This window comes from Vulpes lagopus, chromosome 8, assembly GCF_018345385.1.
Source record: "Vulpes lagopus strain Blue_001 chromosome 8, ASM1834538v1, whole genome shotgun sequence".
Classification (NCBI taxonomy): Eukaryota; Metazoa; Chordata; class Mammalia; order Carnivora; family Canidae; genus Vulpes; species Vulpes lagopus.
In genome coordinates, this window is record NC_054831.1 from 30944054 (window position 1) to 30960648 (window position 16595).

The 16595-nt window shown below is 35.8% G+C and overlaps 1 protein-coding gene across 5 annotated transcripts in view; it reads right to left on the minus strand.

Annotated features, from left to right (window-relative positions):
• CLCN3 (chloride voltage-gated channel 3) overlaps positions 1-16595 on the minus strand; it is a 90280-nt gene that overhangs the window by 51973 nt on the left and 21712 nt on the right. The window contains exon 1 of one of the 5 annotated variants that reach the window (XM_041766478.1): positions 239-534. The exons of 3 other annotated variants lie outside the window; for them this stretch is intronic. In XM_041766478.1, coding sequence (XP_041622412.1) covers positions 239-317 — 79 coding nt within the window. In that variant the 5' untranslated portion in view covers positions 318-534. Of the gene's footprint in view, positions 1-238; positions 535-16595 lie in introns of those variants that run through there. One more of the 5 variants, XM_041766480.1, reaches the window with a different exon arrangement.

Genomic DNA, 16595 nt, shown 5'->3' on the forward strand with positions numbered 1-16595 from the left:
GAGTACGAGTCCAAGTCCGATGTGATCTGAAGCAGTACTAATCTGCACAGAGAAAACAATCAGGGACGACTACAGAGCCATTCAGAAGGCGGCATTTGCCCCTTAAAACATTATAGGGCAACTAAACAACATACTGCAATATTTAAAGGACAATCCGGAACCTGTTTTAAACTACAGAACCGCCCAGCCACATGCAAAACATACCAACAGAGGATTCACAGCAAGGGGATGGTATTACCTCTTTTATGTAATTCCCTCAAGGGAATACAGTCTCCTCCCCCGTCATAAGGCAAATAGGGATCAGAAGCAGCATCCATGATTAGAATTTTTAAAAAGAAGACGAAAAAGAAAAAGAAAAGCTCACTAGCTTAAAAAAAAACTGGCATTTCTTCCACCCCTGCTGCAGCAAGCGAGGGAGATGCCATATTTGATGAGGGTTAGAACTGTATGTAGTTCGACTCACTGAAGCAACTGGGTTCTTCCACAGTGAATGATGTCATCAAAGGGAAATTATTGCAGCCCGGTTGCTAGTGGCTACAATCTAGCAAGGCTTAGAGGCGGAACAGCCTTCTTAATCAGGTCCTGCTACGTATGATGATGACTAAGCTCCAAGTACAACAGACAAAACTGGTTTGAGAATTTTAAAGCACTCACAATACAGCTTCTATAACATCAGTGGCAAGTACAGTAAAACAAAAGAAACATTCTTTTCCATTTTAAGATAAATATAAGGGAAACAAAGTATGTAATACGGCAATGTGAAAAGGAAATACTGGATGTGGACAATGCCCCTTTTTATTTCTGATGTAGAAATATGGGAGGAACATACTAGTAAGAGTGTATGGTTTTATTATAAAAATTCTCATTAAAATTTTAATTTAAAAATGGGTTTAAAAGTCTATTCTTAATTATCAGAAATGTACTACAGACTTCTGTAGATTAAAAAATTTAGTAACTGAACAGTTGATTAGTGTTTTATCTCCCTAATCCCCTCCAACAGCCTCTTGTTTCCTTCCTTCAAGGAGCTAGCTAGTAAGACATTCTAGGTTTTGAGAAGAAAACTTAACATACCAAATAACTTAGCTATTACTTGTGAAATTATGCCAAAAGGTTTACTACATAGGAGATTTTTTTTTTTTCTCTCTCTCTCTCTCCTATCCTACTTTTCCTACCTCACGAAGATTTTGTGCTCTCAGGAAAAAAAAAAAAAAAAAAGGCTTTTAGTAAAATGTGTCTCAAAGTGTTCTCCAACAGTCTCTTCACTAAAAATTTTTATGAAATTCAGAAATAAAGTAACTTTTTGTTTCAATCTATTATTCCTAAAAAAAAAAAAAAAAAAAAAAGCTGACGCTCATTTGAGTGCACATTTTTACAGCTTCTCTGAGGTGATTCCTCTGGACTAGGAGATTCTTCTGAAATAAGTTATGTTGCTGCAGTGCCACTAACTAAAAATGTTCTATTGGCTAGTAGCAATACCATACGACTAAGGGTTTCTGTAAAATCTGTTTTCCTAAGTATTGAATGAGCCAATCTTTAAGGCCCACTCCAAGTCAAGGCATTTGTATAAGAACTAGAGTAAGAGAAGGAAAGGACTCAAGTGGCAGTAAAAAGAAGAGAGTAATTCTATTTGGTACATTACAGTTATTTGGGATCCTTTTTTAAATTAGTTTAAATAAAGTTTTATATTTCAAAAAGTTTGAACCTCAGAGAAAACTAGCCCTTCTTATAAAATCTGACCTGATTTGGGAAAAAAGGATTTTAAGAAAGAAATACAGGCTAGATAAAAGACTACAATAGGAATATTTTATTTAATTCTGATTTTGGCTATTAACACTTACTATAAGACTGTGCATGAAAAAAAAAGACTGTGTGGTTTTTTTCCGTTTTCTGTATTTTTCTAATTTTCTTAGGCTTTTTTTTTTTTAAACAAGTTTTGACAGTGAGCTAATTTTACCAAATTAACTAAATGTAAATTTCTTCCTTTGAGGTCTTTTGGTATATAAATTCTACTGTTTTAAGACTTTTAAAAAATACATGCTATATAGCATTCATGAATAACTTAGTTGTTATGATACTATTGTTCCATACCTTTATACAAAAAAATTTATCTGTAAATTTTCCTGGTATTTGTAGGCACTCTCTTAACTTGTTTTTCCTGATTTACAACTAAGTCTTAAAGGAAAAATGAAAATTATAGCTACCTAGCACTAACTAGAAGAAGAATACCATCCCTATAAAATATACTGACCATGTTGCATAAGTAAGTTGTGTGATGTAAGTCCAAAATTTTGAATTGTCTTTAAAGAACAAAACTTTGGGGACGCCTAGGTGGCTCAGTGGTTGAGCATCCGCCTTTGGCCCAGGGTGTGATTCCAGGGTCCTGGGATCGAGTCCCACATCAGGCTCCCTGCATGGAGCCTGCTTCTCCCTCTGCCTGTGTCTCTGCCTCTCTCTGTGTCTCTCATGAATAAGTAAATAACATCTTTAAAAAAATAAAGAACAAAACTTCATGTAAGAGAATATATAATATATAAACTGTATTTGTATGGTTAAGTCTAGAATGAGACACACCAAACTCCTAATGATTGTTATCACTGAGGAAGGAAAGAGATAGAAGAGAGGATCATCGTACATTTGGTATTTATGTTTTAAATTTTAAACAAATGTATTACTTCCTATTGGAATTTTTAATAATTATTCTACTTTTGTAATAAAAAATCTAAAAGTCAAAAAAAATTTTCAAAAGTAAACACATCTCTCATGCTTAAGGGGGCCATGGCTATGCTTCTGCTTATGGTAAAGGAATTATTACTCAGGCTAAAGCACTCTCCAATTAAACTTTAGGGAAGGGCACATAGATTGGAAGGTGTGGCAAAAGAGGACTTTGACACAGTTTAGGTATTATCAGATTAATAAACTGAATTATAGTCAGCATGGGGCTCAAGTGGAAAGAGAACAAAAGACAAATTTAAGAATTTACAGTCACAGCTGGGAGGTTCCACAGGGGATGATACTCTGAATGGAAGGTCTGAAAATCAAAAACACTAAAGTGGCAACACAACAAAGGACTTGAACATTCAGAAGAGGGGAGGGCACCAGGGTAGTAGCTCAGTCGTTGGGGTCTGCCTAAGGCTCAGGTCATGGTCCCTGGGTCCTGGGATTAAGCCCAGAATCAGGCTTCCTACTCAGTGGGGAAACTGTGTCTCCCTCTCTTCTCTGCTCATGCTCTGTCTCTCTCAAATGAATAAATAAATCTTTAAAGAAGATTCAGAAGGGGAAGATATTTCTACTTCCAAATGCATCCTCAATTGATGTGGAATTTCAGATAAGCCACAACCTCTCCTAAACCATCCCTAAATCAGGGATGTAGAATAGATGACTACGGTATTCTAACTATGCATATATAACCACAGTTATTACAATGTTCAATCTTCAAGTCCCTTCTAACACACATGATCCAAGAAATCTACAACATTAGAAGTACTTAAAAAACGGGGGTGTCTGGGTGGCTCAGTCTGTTAAGTGTCTGCCTCTGGCTTAGGTCAGGGTCTCAGAGTCCTGGGATCAAGTCCCACATTGTGATCCCTGCTCAGTGGGGAGTCTGCTTCTCCCTTTCCCTCTGCCTCTCCCTGTGTGTTTGGTCTCCTTCTCTTGTGCTCTCTCAAAAATAAATAAAATATTTAAAGAAAGAAAAGATTTTTTTTTTTTTTTGCCTTTAGATCTAACTACCAAATTTACAGAAAGTAACAGGAAACAGTAACATGTTAAATGACAGCTCAGAACATAATCAGGAACACCCAAACTGGGAAACAAATGACCTGATTTCTTCAACAAATATATAGTAAGGGTAAAAAAGGAAGGGGAGGGGGGAAACCTATAGAATTAAACAAAAGACTTAAAAGATATGCCAATTTCAAAGTATATTTTTATGAAATAATTGAAGAAATGTAAAATCACAGGATATGTGATTTTATACAGTTATATTTTAGATGTGTTATTTTAGATGTGATAATAGCCTACAAAAGAATTCTTATCTTTTAGAGGTATGTAATGAAATATACAACTGTACAATAGTTAAAAAGGAAAAAAACATTTTATTCAGGACTACTGCAAAAGGGGAAAAAGAGATCTCCATATAGAAAGTGGCTTAATTCACAATACAAGAAAACAGTAGGAATTAACATCCAAGGAGAAGGGATGGGGGGGGGGGTGTTCAGTAGATGAAAAATTACTAAGAGGAAACATCTGGGGTAAGAAGGATTCTGGCTAAACAGATCTAACAAGATTCTTGCTGAAGGCAGCCCAGGGTGATAGGATATCACCTGGAAGATGGTGGGGGCTAAGGAACCCGGGGGTGTTGAAGGTACAGAATTTTAGCTAAACCAAGCTTATCACCAAAACTGAGCAATACAAAAACAGACACATAAGACCAAAGTTGAGACCCCATTCGGAAGAAAATCCAGATGAGCATGACTAAAGTTTGATCAAGGTGAGTATCAGTGTATCTGTTTTTTAAAAAAAGATTTTATTTATTTATTCATGAGAGACACAGAGAGAGGCAGAGACACAGGCTCCATGCCCTGGTCTCCAGGATCACGCCCTGGGCTGAAGGCAGCACTAAACCATTGGGCCACTGGGGCTGCTCCTCAGTATATCTATCTAAAATGATATGATGTTTCAGATGTATCTCAAATTAATAGAAAGTAGTAGAGATGAAGCAAAATTACCCATGAATTGATAATTATTAAGTGTTGAGAACAAAAACATCTCTTCCCTATACCTTTGTCTATGTTCTAAGTTTTCTATAATAAAGTACTTTTTTTATAAGTAAAATCAGTTGTATGATATAAACATTAACAAATAATTACATCCTTTCCTCTCAAACTTAATATATTGCTACTAGAAGTGTCAAATGAACTTTAGTTTACATTCCATTAAGTATAGTTGCTTTACATTTACATTTGACACACCAAATGGCATTAAACTTTAACTTGTGTTGTCAATTCTCCTCCCAGAGCAAAAGCATCAGAGGAAAAAAAAGAGGTAGTAAAGCTTTCACGAAAGATAATAAAGTCAAGCTACACAGCTGCAAAGCTACTGCAGCACAAAAAAAGAGAACGTGGAAATTCTTCAGACATGACAAGCCAAAAAATAAACAAAAAACACAGAATGTTTTTGCAATATTCATACCTCACAAACATAAAGCATTTCGTTCTCAACATGGCTATCTGGTTACCCAAATAATGTATCTTAAGATGAAAAACATGAAGAAAAGTATCTGTCATAAACATCATACAATGAATCACTTTCTCAAAGTCAGATCCAAAAAAATTAAAAAAAAAAAAAAAGAACCAAAATGGCCAATATTTTTAATGTCTAAGCAAATCCTTTTCTAGAAATTTGTCAAGGGCTATCTGAGTAGCACAGTTGATTTAGTGCCTGACTCATGATATAGGCTCAGGTCATGACCTCATGGTTGTGAGATCTAGTCCTATGTTGGGCTCCAAGGTCAGCACGGTCTGCTTGAGAGTCTCTCTCTGTCTCCCTCTGCCCCTCCCCCAACTTTTTCTCTAAAATAAATAAATAAATCTTAAAATTTTGTCAGATATCCTTATGCATGTATAAAAACTGGTATAAAGACTGAATAAAAGACTATATTAAGATTTCTAAGTTTTAGAAATACTGAAATGCAAACATAACAATATGTACATTAAGTGTAAATACACTAAAATATTGTAACTAAAAGATAAATACTACCGCATTGGATTTTTAAAAGCCAACTATGTAATTATAAAAGTATCAGCTAAAACATACCAATGTAGAAAGGCTGAGAGTAAAAGGATTAAAAAAAATAGAGTATGCAATCCCTAATCCAAAGAAAACTGGGTAGCTATGATATCAAAGGGCATTTGATAGAAAATAGTATAATTGGAAAGAAAATGACTTCAAAGAAAAAGTAGGGTGGTTCAATTCACCAGAAGATATGACCTAATAACTTGAACTCTAAGTAAAAGCAAAAATTTAAAGAATGACAAGAAGCTGTAGTAGATAAGTCTACAAATACAGAAAAAATTTTAATGCATTGCTATTAAATACCTGATGGAAACACACAAGGAGAGGGGCACCTGGGTGGCTCAGTGGTTGAGCATCTACCTTTGGCTTGGGTTGTGATCCCAGGGTCCTGGGATCGAGTCCCATATCAGGCTCCCTGCAAGGAGTCTGCTTCTCTCTCTGCCTATGTCTCTGCCTCTCTCTCTGTGTGTCTCTCATGAATAATATTTTTTTAAATCTTTAAAAAAAAAAAGAAACAAAGAAAAATCAGTAGGGAAACTAGAGATTTCAACAGTAAAATAACAAACTTTACATGATGGATACATAATGAAAAACATTAACCAAAAGCTTCACATTACATACTCTCCATAGCATAGGTGAAACACTGACATAAAAAGACTTTCTCCCAGGCCACAATGCAAGTTTCAAAAAATTTCAAAACATCAATATTACACTATATATATTCTTTGACAATAATGCAATAATGTTCAAGATCAACTTGAAATAACAAGGAATTCATCATGTTTGGAAATTATTTTTAAATAAATTCTAAGTCAAAATAGATATCATTATGGAAGTTACAAATTGTTTTTAATTTGTAATAATGATAATAAAGGCACATGACATGGAAATAAAAACAATATTGGGAGGGACACTGATAGTTTTAAATGTATTCACCTAAAAAGAAGCTTAAAATTAAGAAGCTAACGTTTCATTTCAGTTAGAAAAAAAAACAGCAAAATAAACCCAAAGAAAGAACAAAATATGATCAGAAATTAATGAGGCAGAAAACAAATACAAAAAAAAAATAAATAAAACTCCCAAAACAAAGGCTATTTCTATTTCTATTGGAAAGAGTGAGTGATAAATCTAGAGTGACACCAATAATAAGATAAGGAAGGGGAAAGGGAGGGGAGGAGAAGACAGAATACAAATAACCATTATCAGGAAGAAAAAGACTATGGAACCTGTAGGCATTCAAATGACTTTATAGCAATAAAATTGAAAAATAAAAAGGCAAATTTTGAAAAACTACAATTTACCAAACTGACCTAGAAGGAAGTAGAAAATCAGAATAGTGCTAAAACTATTAAAGAATTTGAAACATACTTTAAAACCTTCCTACAAAGAAAATTCTAAGCCTAGAGTTTCATTGGCATATTCTATCAAAATTTAGGAAGAAATAATAATGCTAGTCTTTCATAAACCATGCCGGAGACTAGAAAATGAAGGCATCATCTACAACTCACTTTATGAGGGGAATATAACCTTGAAACCAAAATGAGAACAGTATGACAAAGGAAAGCTACCTGTGATCTGTTATGAACAGATGCAATAATCCTAAACAAAACTGAACCAAATCCAGCAATTTATATATAAAAGAAAAACCCAAAACATTAATACATCAATGATCAAATTAAGTTTATACAAGGAATACAATTTGGTTTAAGCATCTGAAAATCAACTATTTATTAATATAAAAAAAAGGAGACTGGGGATCCCTGGGTGGCGCAGCGGTTTAGCGCCTGCCTTTGGCCCAGGGCGCGATCCTGGAGACCCGGGATCGAATCCCATGTCGGGCTCCCGGTGCATGGAGCCTGCTTCTCCCTCTGCCTGTGTTTCTGCCTCTCTCTCTCTCTCTCTCTCTCTCTCTCTGTGTGACTATCATAAATAAATAAATAAATAAATAAATAAATAAATAAATAAATAAATAAAAAATTAAAAAAAAAAAAAGGAGACACAAATCAAATGATCATCTCAAAAAATGGAAGGAAAATGATAAATTCAACAACAATTCACAATTTTAAATTGTATATTAAGTCAACTAGGAATGGATATAAACCTGTTTACTCTGATAAAAAATAACAAAAACATCCAGATTAACATCATACTTAAATTTGGAGGTAAAATTTCAGGATCAGAACAAGAAAAAAGACACGGGCAATTGCCATTTCCATTCAACTGTTTACCAGAGTCCTAGGCAGTACAGTCAAGCAAGAGGAGAAGAGGTAAGGAAAACTATAAAGAACAGGAAGAAACAAAATGGTCACTATTTGCCAATGATATGACTATTCTTAAAAGACATCACAACAGGTCAGTATAATTAGAGTTATGCAAGGTTGATGAATTTTAAAAATCAATATTCAAAAGCTGTATTTCAAAATATGCCAGCAGACACAATATTAAATTTAAAAATAAAATTAGCACTAAATACTAGTAGCATTATAAAAATCACCCTGGAATGAGTGTAACAAATAATGAAGACAAAGGTCACTAGGAATGACTAAAACTTTATTGGAAGACATTTAAAAAGATTCAAGTATATGCAGAAGTATACCATGTTCATGAATTAGACTGATCTACAGACTCAATTAAATGCCAATCAAAAACCTGAAAGTAAAAACAAAACAAAACAAAAAAAAAACCAGAAAGTAGCCTTTACCTCTGTTTTGACATTAGTCTGTACTTTCTAAGTGATTAATTTCTTCTTTCCAGCTTACCATTCAACTCAGGCAAAAGACCCAATGGGGAAAGCATCTTATAATAGGAACTGAAAGTACCCCTCAGGCAATAACAACTGCCCTGACACCAGCAAGACCCCACATTTTTTACACCAAGAAAAGGATGGACCTGACCGACCTTTAAGGCCCACATGCATGTATGTACCCATCAACCTCTGTCCTATATTTTTCTTATATAAACCTGTAAGAATTTTCTGCACTTTGGAGATACTCTTTGAAACAGTAGTCCACTATCTTCCTGGTGTTGGCTTAACTGAAATAAAATCCCTTCTTGTTTTACCATCATTTGTCTCACTGTCTTTGAATTTTGTCAGTGATGAGTGGGTGGCCAAATCTGGTCTGGAACCCTGAAGCCAGGTGCTCCTGTATAGCTTGGGCCCTAGTTACAAACCCAACAGGCATTTTTATGACAAATTACACTAACATTTACAAAGAAATAAAAGGGCCACGAATAATCAAGATAATCTTAAAGATAAAGTGAAAGACTTTACCAGATACTAAAACTGTTTCAATCACAGTAACATTATAAACAGAATGAATGCTTTTGGCATACAGCTAAATAAACAAACAAACCAATCACACAGAATAGTCAAGAAATAGACCCTCCTATACATGAGCCTTGATATATAGCAGATGTTGCACTGGAGAAGAATGAGGAAAAAATGATTTTGTTAGTAACTGGCATAGAACAACCGGCTGTGTAAATGAAAAAAAAATTAAATACACCCTAATCCATTCACATACACATACACCAGTTAGGTAATTATAGACCGAAATGTGAAATGCAAATAAAACTCATACAAAATAATACAGGAAAATACACCCATGATCTCAGGGTAGGAAAACTTTTCTTAAGACGCAAAAAGCATTAGCCATAAAGCAAGATTAACACAAAGGACCACATTACAAGTAAGAATATTTGTTCATAATTTGTCCATTAGGAGAATGCTACAGACTGAATGTTTGCTTGTATCCCACCAAATTTTTATGTTGAAAGTTAATCCCCGATGTGATGGTATTTTGATGTGGGACCTTTGGGAGATGATTAGGTCATGGTCAGGAATGGAATTGGTGCTCTTATAAAGTTCCCTCAAGGACACACCAAAAAGATGGCAGACTGCAAACTGGAAGCAACTCCTCCTCACCAGACACTGAGTCTGAAAGTGTCTTGCTATTAGACTTCCCAGCCTCCAAAACTGTAAGAAATAATCTATGAGAAATATATAAAACTGAAAACTGTGTTTGTTGTTTAAGCCACCATCCAGTCTATAGTATTTTTGTTATAGTAGCTCAAATAGACTAAAGCAGAAAATGAAACAGCACCGACAGAACAGAAAATATTTATAACATGACCAACAAAAAGCTTGAATATAGAAAATAAAGAATCTTTACAAATTTCTCAGATGCATCAATAGAAAAACAAGAAAATGACTTAAAATAGCTACTTCAAAAAAGTTTTTAAATGGCCAATTAGCATGAAAAAATGTTCAACCTCCTTGGCGACCAAGGAAATGCAAATTAAACCACAATCTGAATCCATTACAGAGACAACAGATGGACAAAATTAAAAGTGTGACAATAGGGACACCCGGGTGGCTCAACGATTTAGCGCCTGCCTTCCCAGGATCGAATCCCACATCAAGCTCCCTGCATGGAGCCTGCTTCTCCCTCTGCATATGTCTCTGCTCCCCCTCGTCCCTGTGTCTCTCATGAATAAACAAATAAAATCTTTAAAAAAATAATAAATAAATAAAAAATAAAAGTGTAACAATATCAAGAGGTTGGTGAATGTGGGGCAAAGGAAGCTCTTGTACATAGCTCACCCAAGTGTGAACTGGAACACCACTACAGAAAACATAATTTATGCTCCAACAAGTTCACTCCAGATGAAATTTATGCATGTATCCACCAGAGCGAATGCAAAATATTAAATTCTGCCCATAATTGCCAAAAACTGCTGATAATTCAAAGATCCATCAGTATTCAAATAAACAGGTAAACTGTGGTATATTCATAAAAAAGAATAATACAGTCTAGAGCAACATGGCAACAAATACCTACTGCCTGCAATATAAAAGATTCTTGAAAACTACACTGCATAAATGCAAGCAAGAAATACATACCATATAATTCCATTTATGTAATAATCTGTAATTTCCTAAAACTGCCAAAACATTCCAAAAGTGCTAAATTATAATTTTAAGGATATATACTTAGCTCATTGAGTCATAAAGTAAAGCAAAAACAACAACAAAAAAACTAGACAAAGAGAAAATTATATTTACCTCTAGGGAAAGGAAAAGAATTGTGATTGTTAAGGTACATGGAGGAGGCTTCTGAAGTATGGTAATGATTTCTTTTCTTTTTTTTTTTTTTTTTAACAGACTTACTTATTTTAAAGACAGAGAGAGCATGTGCATGTACATGAAGGCGATGAGGGACAGAGGGAAAGAATCTTTCAAGCAGCCTCCCCCTCCCTGAGGTCCAGGCAGCCTCAATCTCATGACCCAAGAGATCATAACCTGAGCTGAAACCAAGAGTTAGATGCTCAACTGACTGAGCCACCCAGGCGTCCCAATGCTTTATTTTCTTAACCTGGTTGTGCTGCAAAAGTGCCTGCTCTGTGATAACTCATTAAGCGGTATAATTATGCTTTATGCATTTTTCTGATATGTGTTACATTTTGCAATTCAAAAGTCTTTGAGTTAGAAATTTATTCTATCTTTAATTCTATTAACATCTAATGTGGATTTATTATTTTTTGCTTCCCTACCCTAAACCACTCTAGTTTATTTATTTTTTTTTAATTTTTATTTATTTATGATAGTCACACAGAGAGAGAGAGAGGCAGAGACATAGGCAGAGGGAGAAGCAGGCTCCATGCACCGGGAGCCCGACGTGGGATTCGATCCCGGGTCTCCAGGATCGCGCCCTGGGACAAAGGCAGGCGCCAAACCACTGCGCCACCCAGGGATCCCAACCACTCTAGTTTAATCTTATTTACAGTATCAATCAGTTAACAGAAAACGAGTTTGTAAATTTCTACGTTAACTCTTCTTTGTCCTAAACACAGTTTCTTCCAAGGAATTTCCTCTAAATGACAGCATTTTGGAAATGTTTAAACAGATCCATAGACTCCCCCATGATTTTATGTATTTACATCAGTGTAGGATTTTATAGGCTTAGCACATAACTCCCGAAAGTTTTTTCAAGTAGAATTCTTAATAGGAACCACAACACAAAAGATGATTTAACCATATTTTCTCAATTCTCCCAAGAACAGTTCATAGGTTATGTTCTGCATGCACAGGAGAAATGTTAATTTATTACTTCAAGACATTATGGTGAGAGATGTAGAATACATACATATAGCAATTACTCCTTAACTTAATTTCAGTTAACTTTCTGTGGACTTTTAAAAAATAATTTTTTTATAAAGCAATGACAATAACTATAGGTGATATTTGAAGTATAAATCATCAGGTTCTATATATTACAATCAAGGTTCTATATATTACAATCAAAACTAAGCTCATTTCTTTCTAGTGGCTTTTTAAAAAGGATTATTTATTATTTTAGAGAGAAAGGGAGCACACACGTGTGTATGTGCTGGGGGGCAGAGAAAGACATAGAATCTCAAGCAGACTCCCCACTGAGCGCACAGCCCAAAAACCCTGGGATAATGACCTGAGCCGAAACCAAGAGTTGGACACTTAACTGACTGAGCCACCCATGATCCTGAGAACATGACCTGAGCCAAAATCAAGAGAAAGACAACCTACTGAGCCACCCATGTGCCCTGTCAAATTCAAATTTATTTTTTTAAAGATAGATTTATTTGTTTGCTTGTTTGTTTGTTTGTTTATGACAGACACACAGAGAAAGAGGCAGAGACACAGGCAGAGGGAGAAGCAGGCTCCATGCAGGGAGCCCGACATGGCACTGGTTCCCGGGTCTCCAGGATCACACCCTGGGCCGAAGACGGCGCTAAACCGCTGGGCCACCGGGGCTGCCCCAAATTCAAATTTAGAGCCAAGTGCCTCATTACTAGAACAACGCCATCAATGTTATCTCTACATGCCAGATAAAACAGTAAGACAACACACACAAATATAACCTTTGAAACACTGTAGCCAAGTCAGATCATCCTAACTCAGAATACATTTCTTGGATTTCTAAATCCTACCACAACTTTACACTAAGTAATTTCTTTTTGCCTATAAATCTACATACAAGGACACTATATTTACTTAAAACCTACTCCTGGATTACTTTATTAATGTTCTCTACCTGCAGTTGTTATCAAAAAACTCTGTTATTCTTATTCACAGAAAGCAACCAACTCCAATTATCTCAGCAGCATTCAGACTTTTTACCTTAGCAACAATTCAATCACCAACCACTGAACAGGGTGTCTGGCCCAAAAGGAGCCTAATAGTTATTTGCTGAATGGAATATGCATAGAATTGAGTCTTGAAAAAAAATACCAAAATTACCAGTTATCTATGGGTAGTAGGATTATGAAAGATTTTCATTTACTACCTTATATTTTTATCATTCACATTTCCTACAATAAAGAGACTTTGCTTTTATTATTTAAAAGTTAACTCTTCCCATCTCATTTTTTTAAAAAACTTTATTTTGGACTAATTTTAGATTTACAAAAAGTTGCACAGACAGTAGAAAGAGGTCCTATATATCTCCCACTCCATTTCCTCAACTATTAACATCTTGTATTTCCATGGTACATTTGTCTAAGAAACTGACAGTGGTACATTACTATTAAATAAACTCCGGACCTCATCCAAATTTTACCAGTTTTCTCTTTCTATTCCAGGTTTCTTTTTTTTTTTTTTTAATTTTTATTTATTTATGATTGGCACACAGTGAGAGGGAGAGAGGCAGAGACACAGGCAGAGGGAGAAGCAGGCTCCATGCACCGGGAGCCCGACTTGGGACTCGATCCCGGGTCTCCAGGATCACGCCCTGGGGCAAAGGCAGGCGCTAAACCGCTGCGCCACCCAGGGATCCCCTATTCCAGGTTTCAATCCAGGATACCACAATGTACTTACTTAACATGTCTCCCTAAACTCCTCTGGCCTACGACAATTTCTCAGTCTTTCCTTATTTTTCATGATCTTGACTGGTTAAGTATCCTGCAAAACAAGCCCCCCCACCACCACCACCTGCCCCTGGTCCCAGTCCAGATTTGTCTATTGTTTCTCTTGTGGTTAGAGTGGAATTATGGGTCTTCGAAAAGAACACAAAGGTAAAGGGCCCTTCCTGTCACATTTTAGGTGTATGTAATATCCATATGATATCACTGATGACATTAACCTTCATTACTTGGTTCTAACAGTGTTTGCCAGGTTTCACCATGCAAAGTAACTATTTTCCCCTTCTTTTCTTACTCTATTCTTTGGAGGTAAGTCACTATGTCTAGCCCACCCTTAAGGGAGAAGGAAGTAGGAAATAAGCTCCTCCTCCATGAGGGGAGAATATTTACATAAATCATTTAGAATTCTTCTAAAAGGGAAACTTGTCTCTTTTCCTCCATTTATATCAATTTATATCATTTACATCACATATACATGCTCATTTATATTTATTTTACACTTTGGTCACAATCCAATAATTGTGCACTATTTATTTTGTTGCTCAAATCATTCCAGTTTGAGCCGTTTGGAGCACTTTCAGGTTAGTTCCTGTGTTCCTTGCACAATCCCTCATCCTTCTGTTTTTTGACACCTCCTTACTTCTGGTACTACACATAATCTGGGCTCTTCTTATATATTCCCTGTCCAATTCTAGAATCAGCATCTCTCCAAGTCAATCCATTATTAAGTCCTGGAGTTAACCATTTAAGATTTTTATGAATCCAGGGTAATCTATCTGAATGTCATGAGGTAATCTGAAAGGTGTACAAAGTGTAATTAAGTTTAAACTTTAAGTACCCAAGCCAAACTTGCCACAAAGGACTCTGATACATAACAGCGACACTTCCACCATTTCTTTTACTATACTTTTTAATTTCCAAAACTGAACTGAGTAGGGTACATAGAATAGATATTTTGCATCCATTTTTCAGATGAGAAAACAAACAGAAGTGATGGCAGGGGCACTTGGGTGGCTCAGTTGGTTCAGTGTCTGCCTTCAGCTCAGGTCATGATCCCAATGTCCTGGGACTGAGTCCCACATCAGGCTCACTGCTCAGCATGGAGGTGGCTTCTCCTTCTCTTTCTCCCTCCGCTACTGCCCCCTGCTTGCTTTCCCTCTCTTTCTCTCAAATAAACAAATAAATTTAAAAAAAAAAGAACTGATGACAATCAGTAACATCAAGGAGCCAGATACTGTTATAGCCATCCTGTGCCTTCTTTTTCTCAGACAACACCACCGGTGTGCTGGGTCCCTGTGCAACACAGCTATAACAATATGAGTATATGCATAGTTCCTGCTACTTCACTGAACGTCCCACTGCAGGCTTCCTGGGTATCCAGTTAAACCACAATTTTTCTCTATATAGCCATTATTGGTTCAATAAATAAAAAGGAAAAAATACTCCTAAGAATAATTCCAGATGATTGGCAAATATGTTAGATTTTTTACAAAACAGCAACCTTTTAACGAGCTTCTGTTATATGCATGCCAATATATTAGGCATTGTAAGAAGAGGGATAAAATAAACAGCACAGGGGGGATCCCTGGGTGGCTCGGCGGTTTAGCACCTGCCTTCGGCCCGGGGTGCGATCCTGGAGTCCTGGGATTGAGTCCCACGTCGGGATCCCGGCATGGAGCCTACTTCTCCCTCTGCCTGTGTCTCTGCCTCTCTCTCTCTCTCTCTCTCTCTCTATGTCTATCATGCATAAATAAAATCTTCTAAATAAATAAATAAATAAATAAATAAAATAAACAGCATATATGGCTGTCCATGATATACTAATATTCTGTCCTCCCAAAGGGCAGAAATAAGGGAAATAAGATTGCTCATCAAAGGTTAAGATACATAATCATAATCATAATGGATCAGCTCTAAACAAAACTAAGAAGACATCAAAAATAAATGACATACAAGCCAAGAAGATTTACTGGTATAATTATACGGAAAGAAAGTGCAATTTAATCTAGGAGGGCAAGCTATAAATTTAATCTAGGAGGGCAAATAAAGAAAGTCAGAAAACAAACACAGTAAAAGCAATACAATTTACTACATAGGAGGGGACCCTACCCCAAAAAGCCTGGTAAGGCCTTCTAGAGGGAGTAAGGTCTAACTTGAGAAGTAAAGTACAGGTAATAATTGGCATATGGGCAAAGGAAACATGTACAAAGACCTGGAGATATGGCAGCTGGGCACAAGCCCAACCCTAACATTTACATTCTTGCCCAGAGTAAGAATACAAAGGAAGACCCATTTGCCATGTGATTAAATATTTAAAAGTTATAAAGCAAGCCAGCCAAGCTATTAAAGAAATATATTATATCCTTCTACATTGACAAATATACGTTATAATGACTTGTAACTTTCAGCTCAGTTTTATAGATCTGCAGCCAAACTGGTGACAATTTGGAAAACACTACAAAGCGTGAAGAAAATTAAAAGCACTCAAATTCCATCACCAAGAGAAAAATCATTATTTCTCTAAAGTTGTGTGAACACATATATATTTTAAGAAAATTATATCACATTACATATAAAGATTTTGCCCTTTTAATATAAGCCCTTCTACTCTTGTAGCTTATAATACAAGTCTCCTTATTCAGTTACCAAATATGCATTTTGTAACTGGCTTATTAGTCAAGTGTGTTCTATAGACCCCTGGAAATCCCCAAGGTCTTTTTCAGGGGATTTATAAGGTTGAAACTTTTCATAAGACACTATTATTATTTGAGTGGTGTATTTGTATCAGTTTCCTAACAGTAATGTAACAAATTACCACAAACTTTGTGGTAACAATACAAATTTATTCTCTTACAGTTCTAGAAGTCAGAAGTCTAAAAATCAAGGTATGTGCTGGGCCACATTGC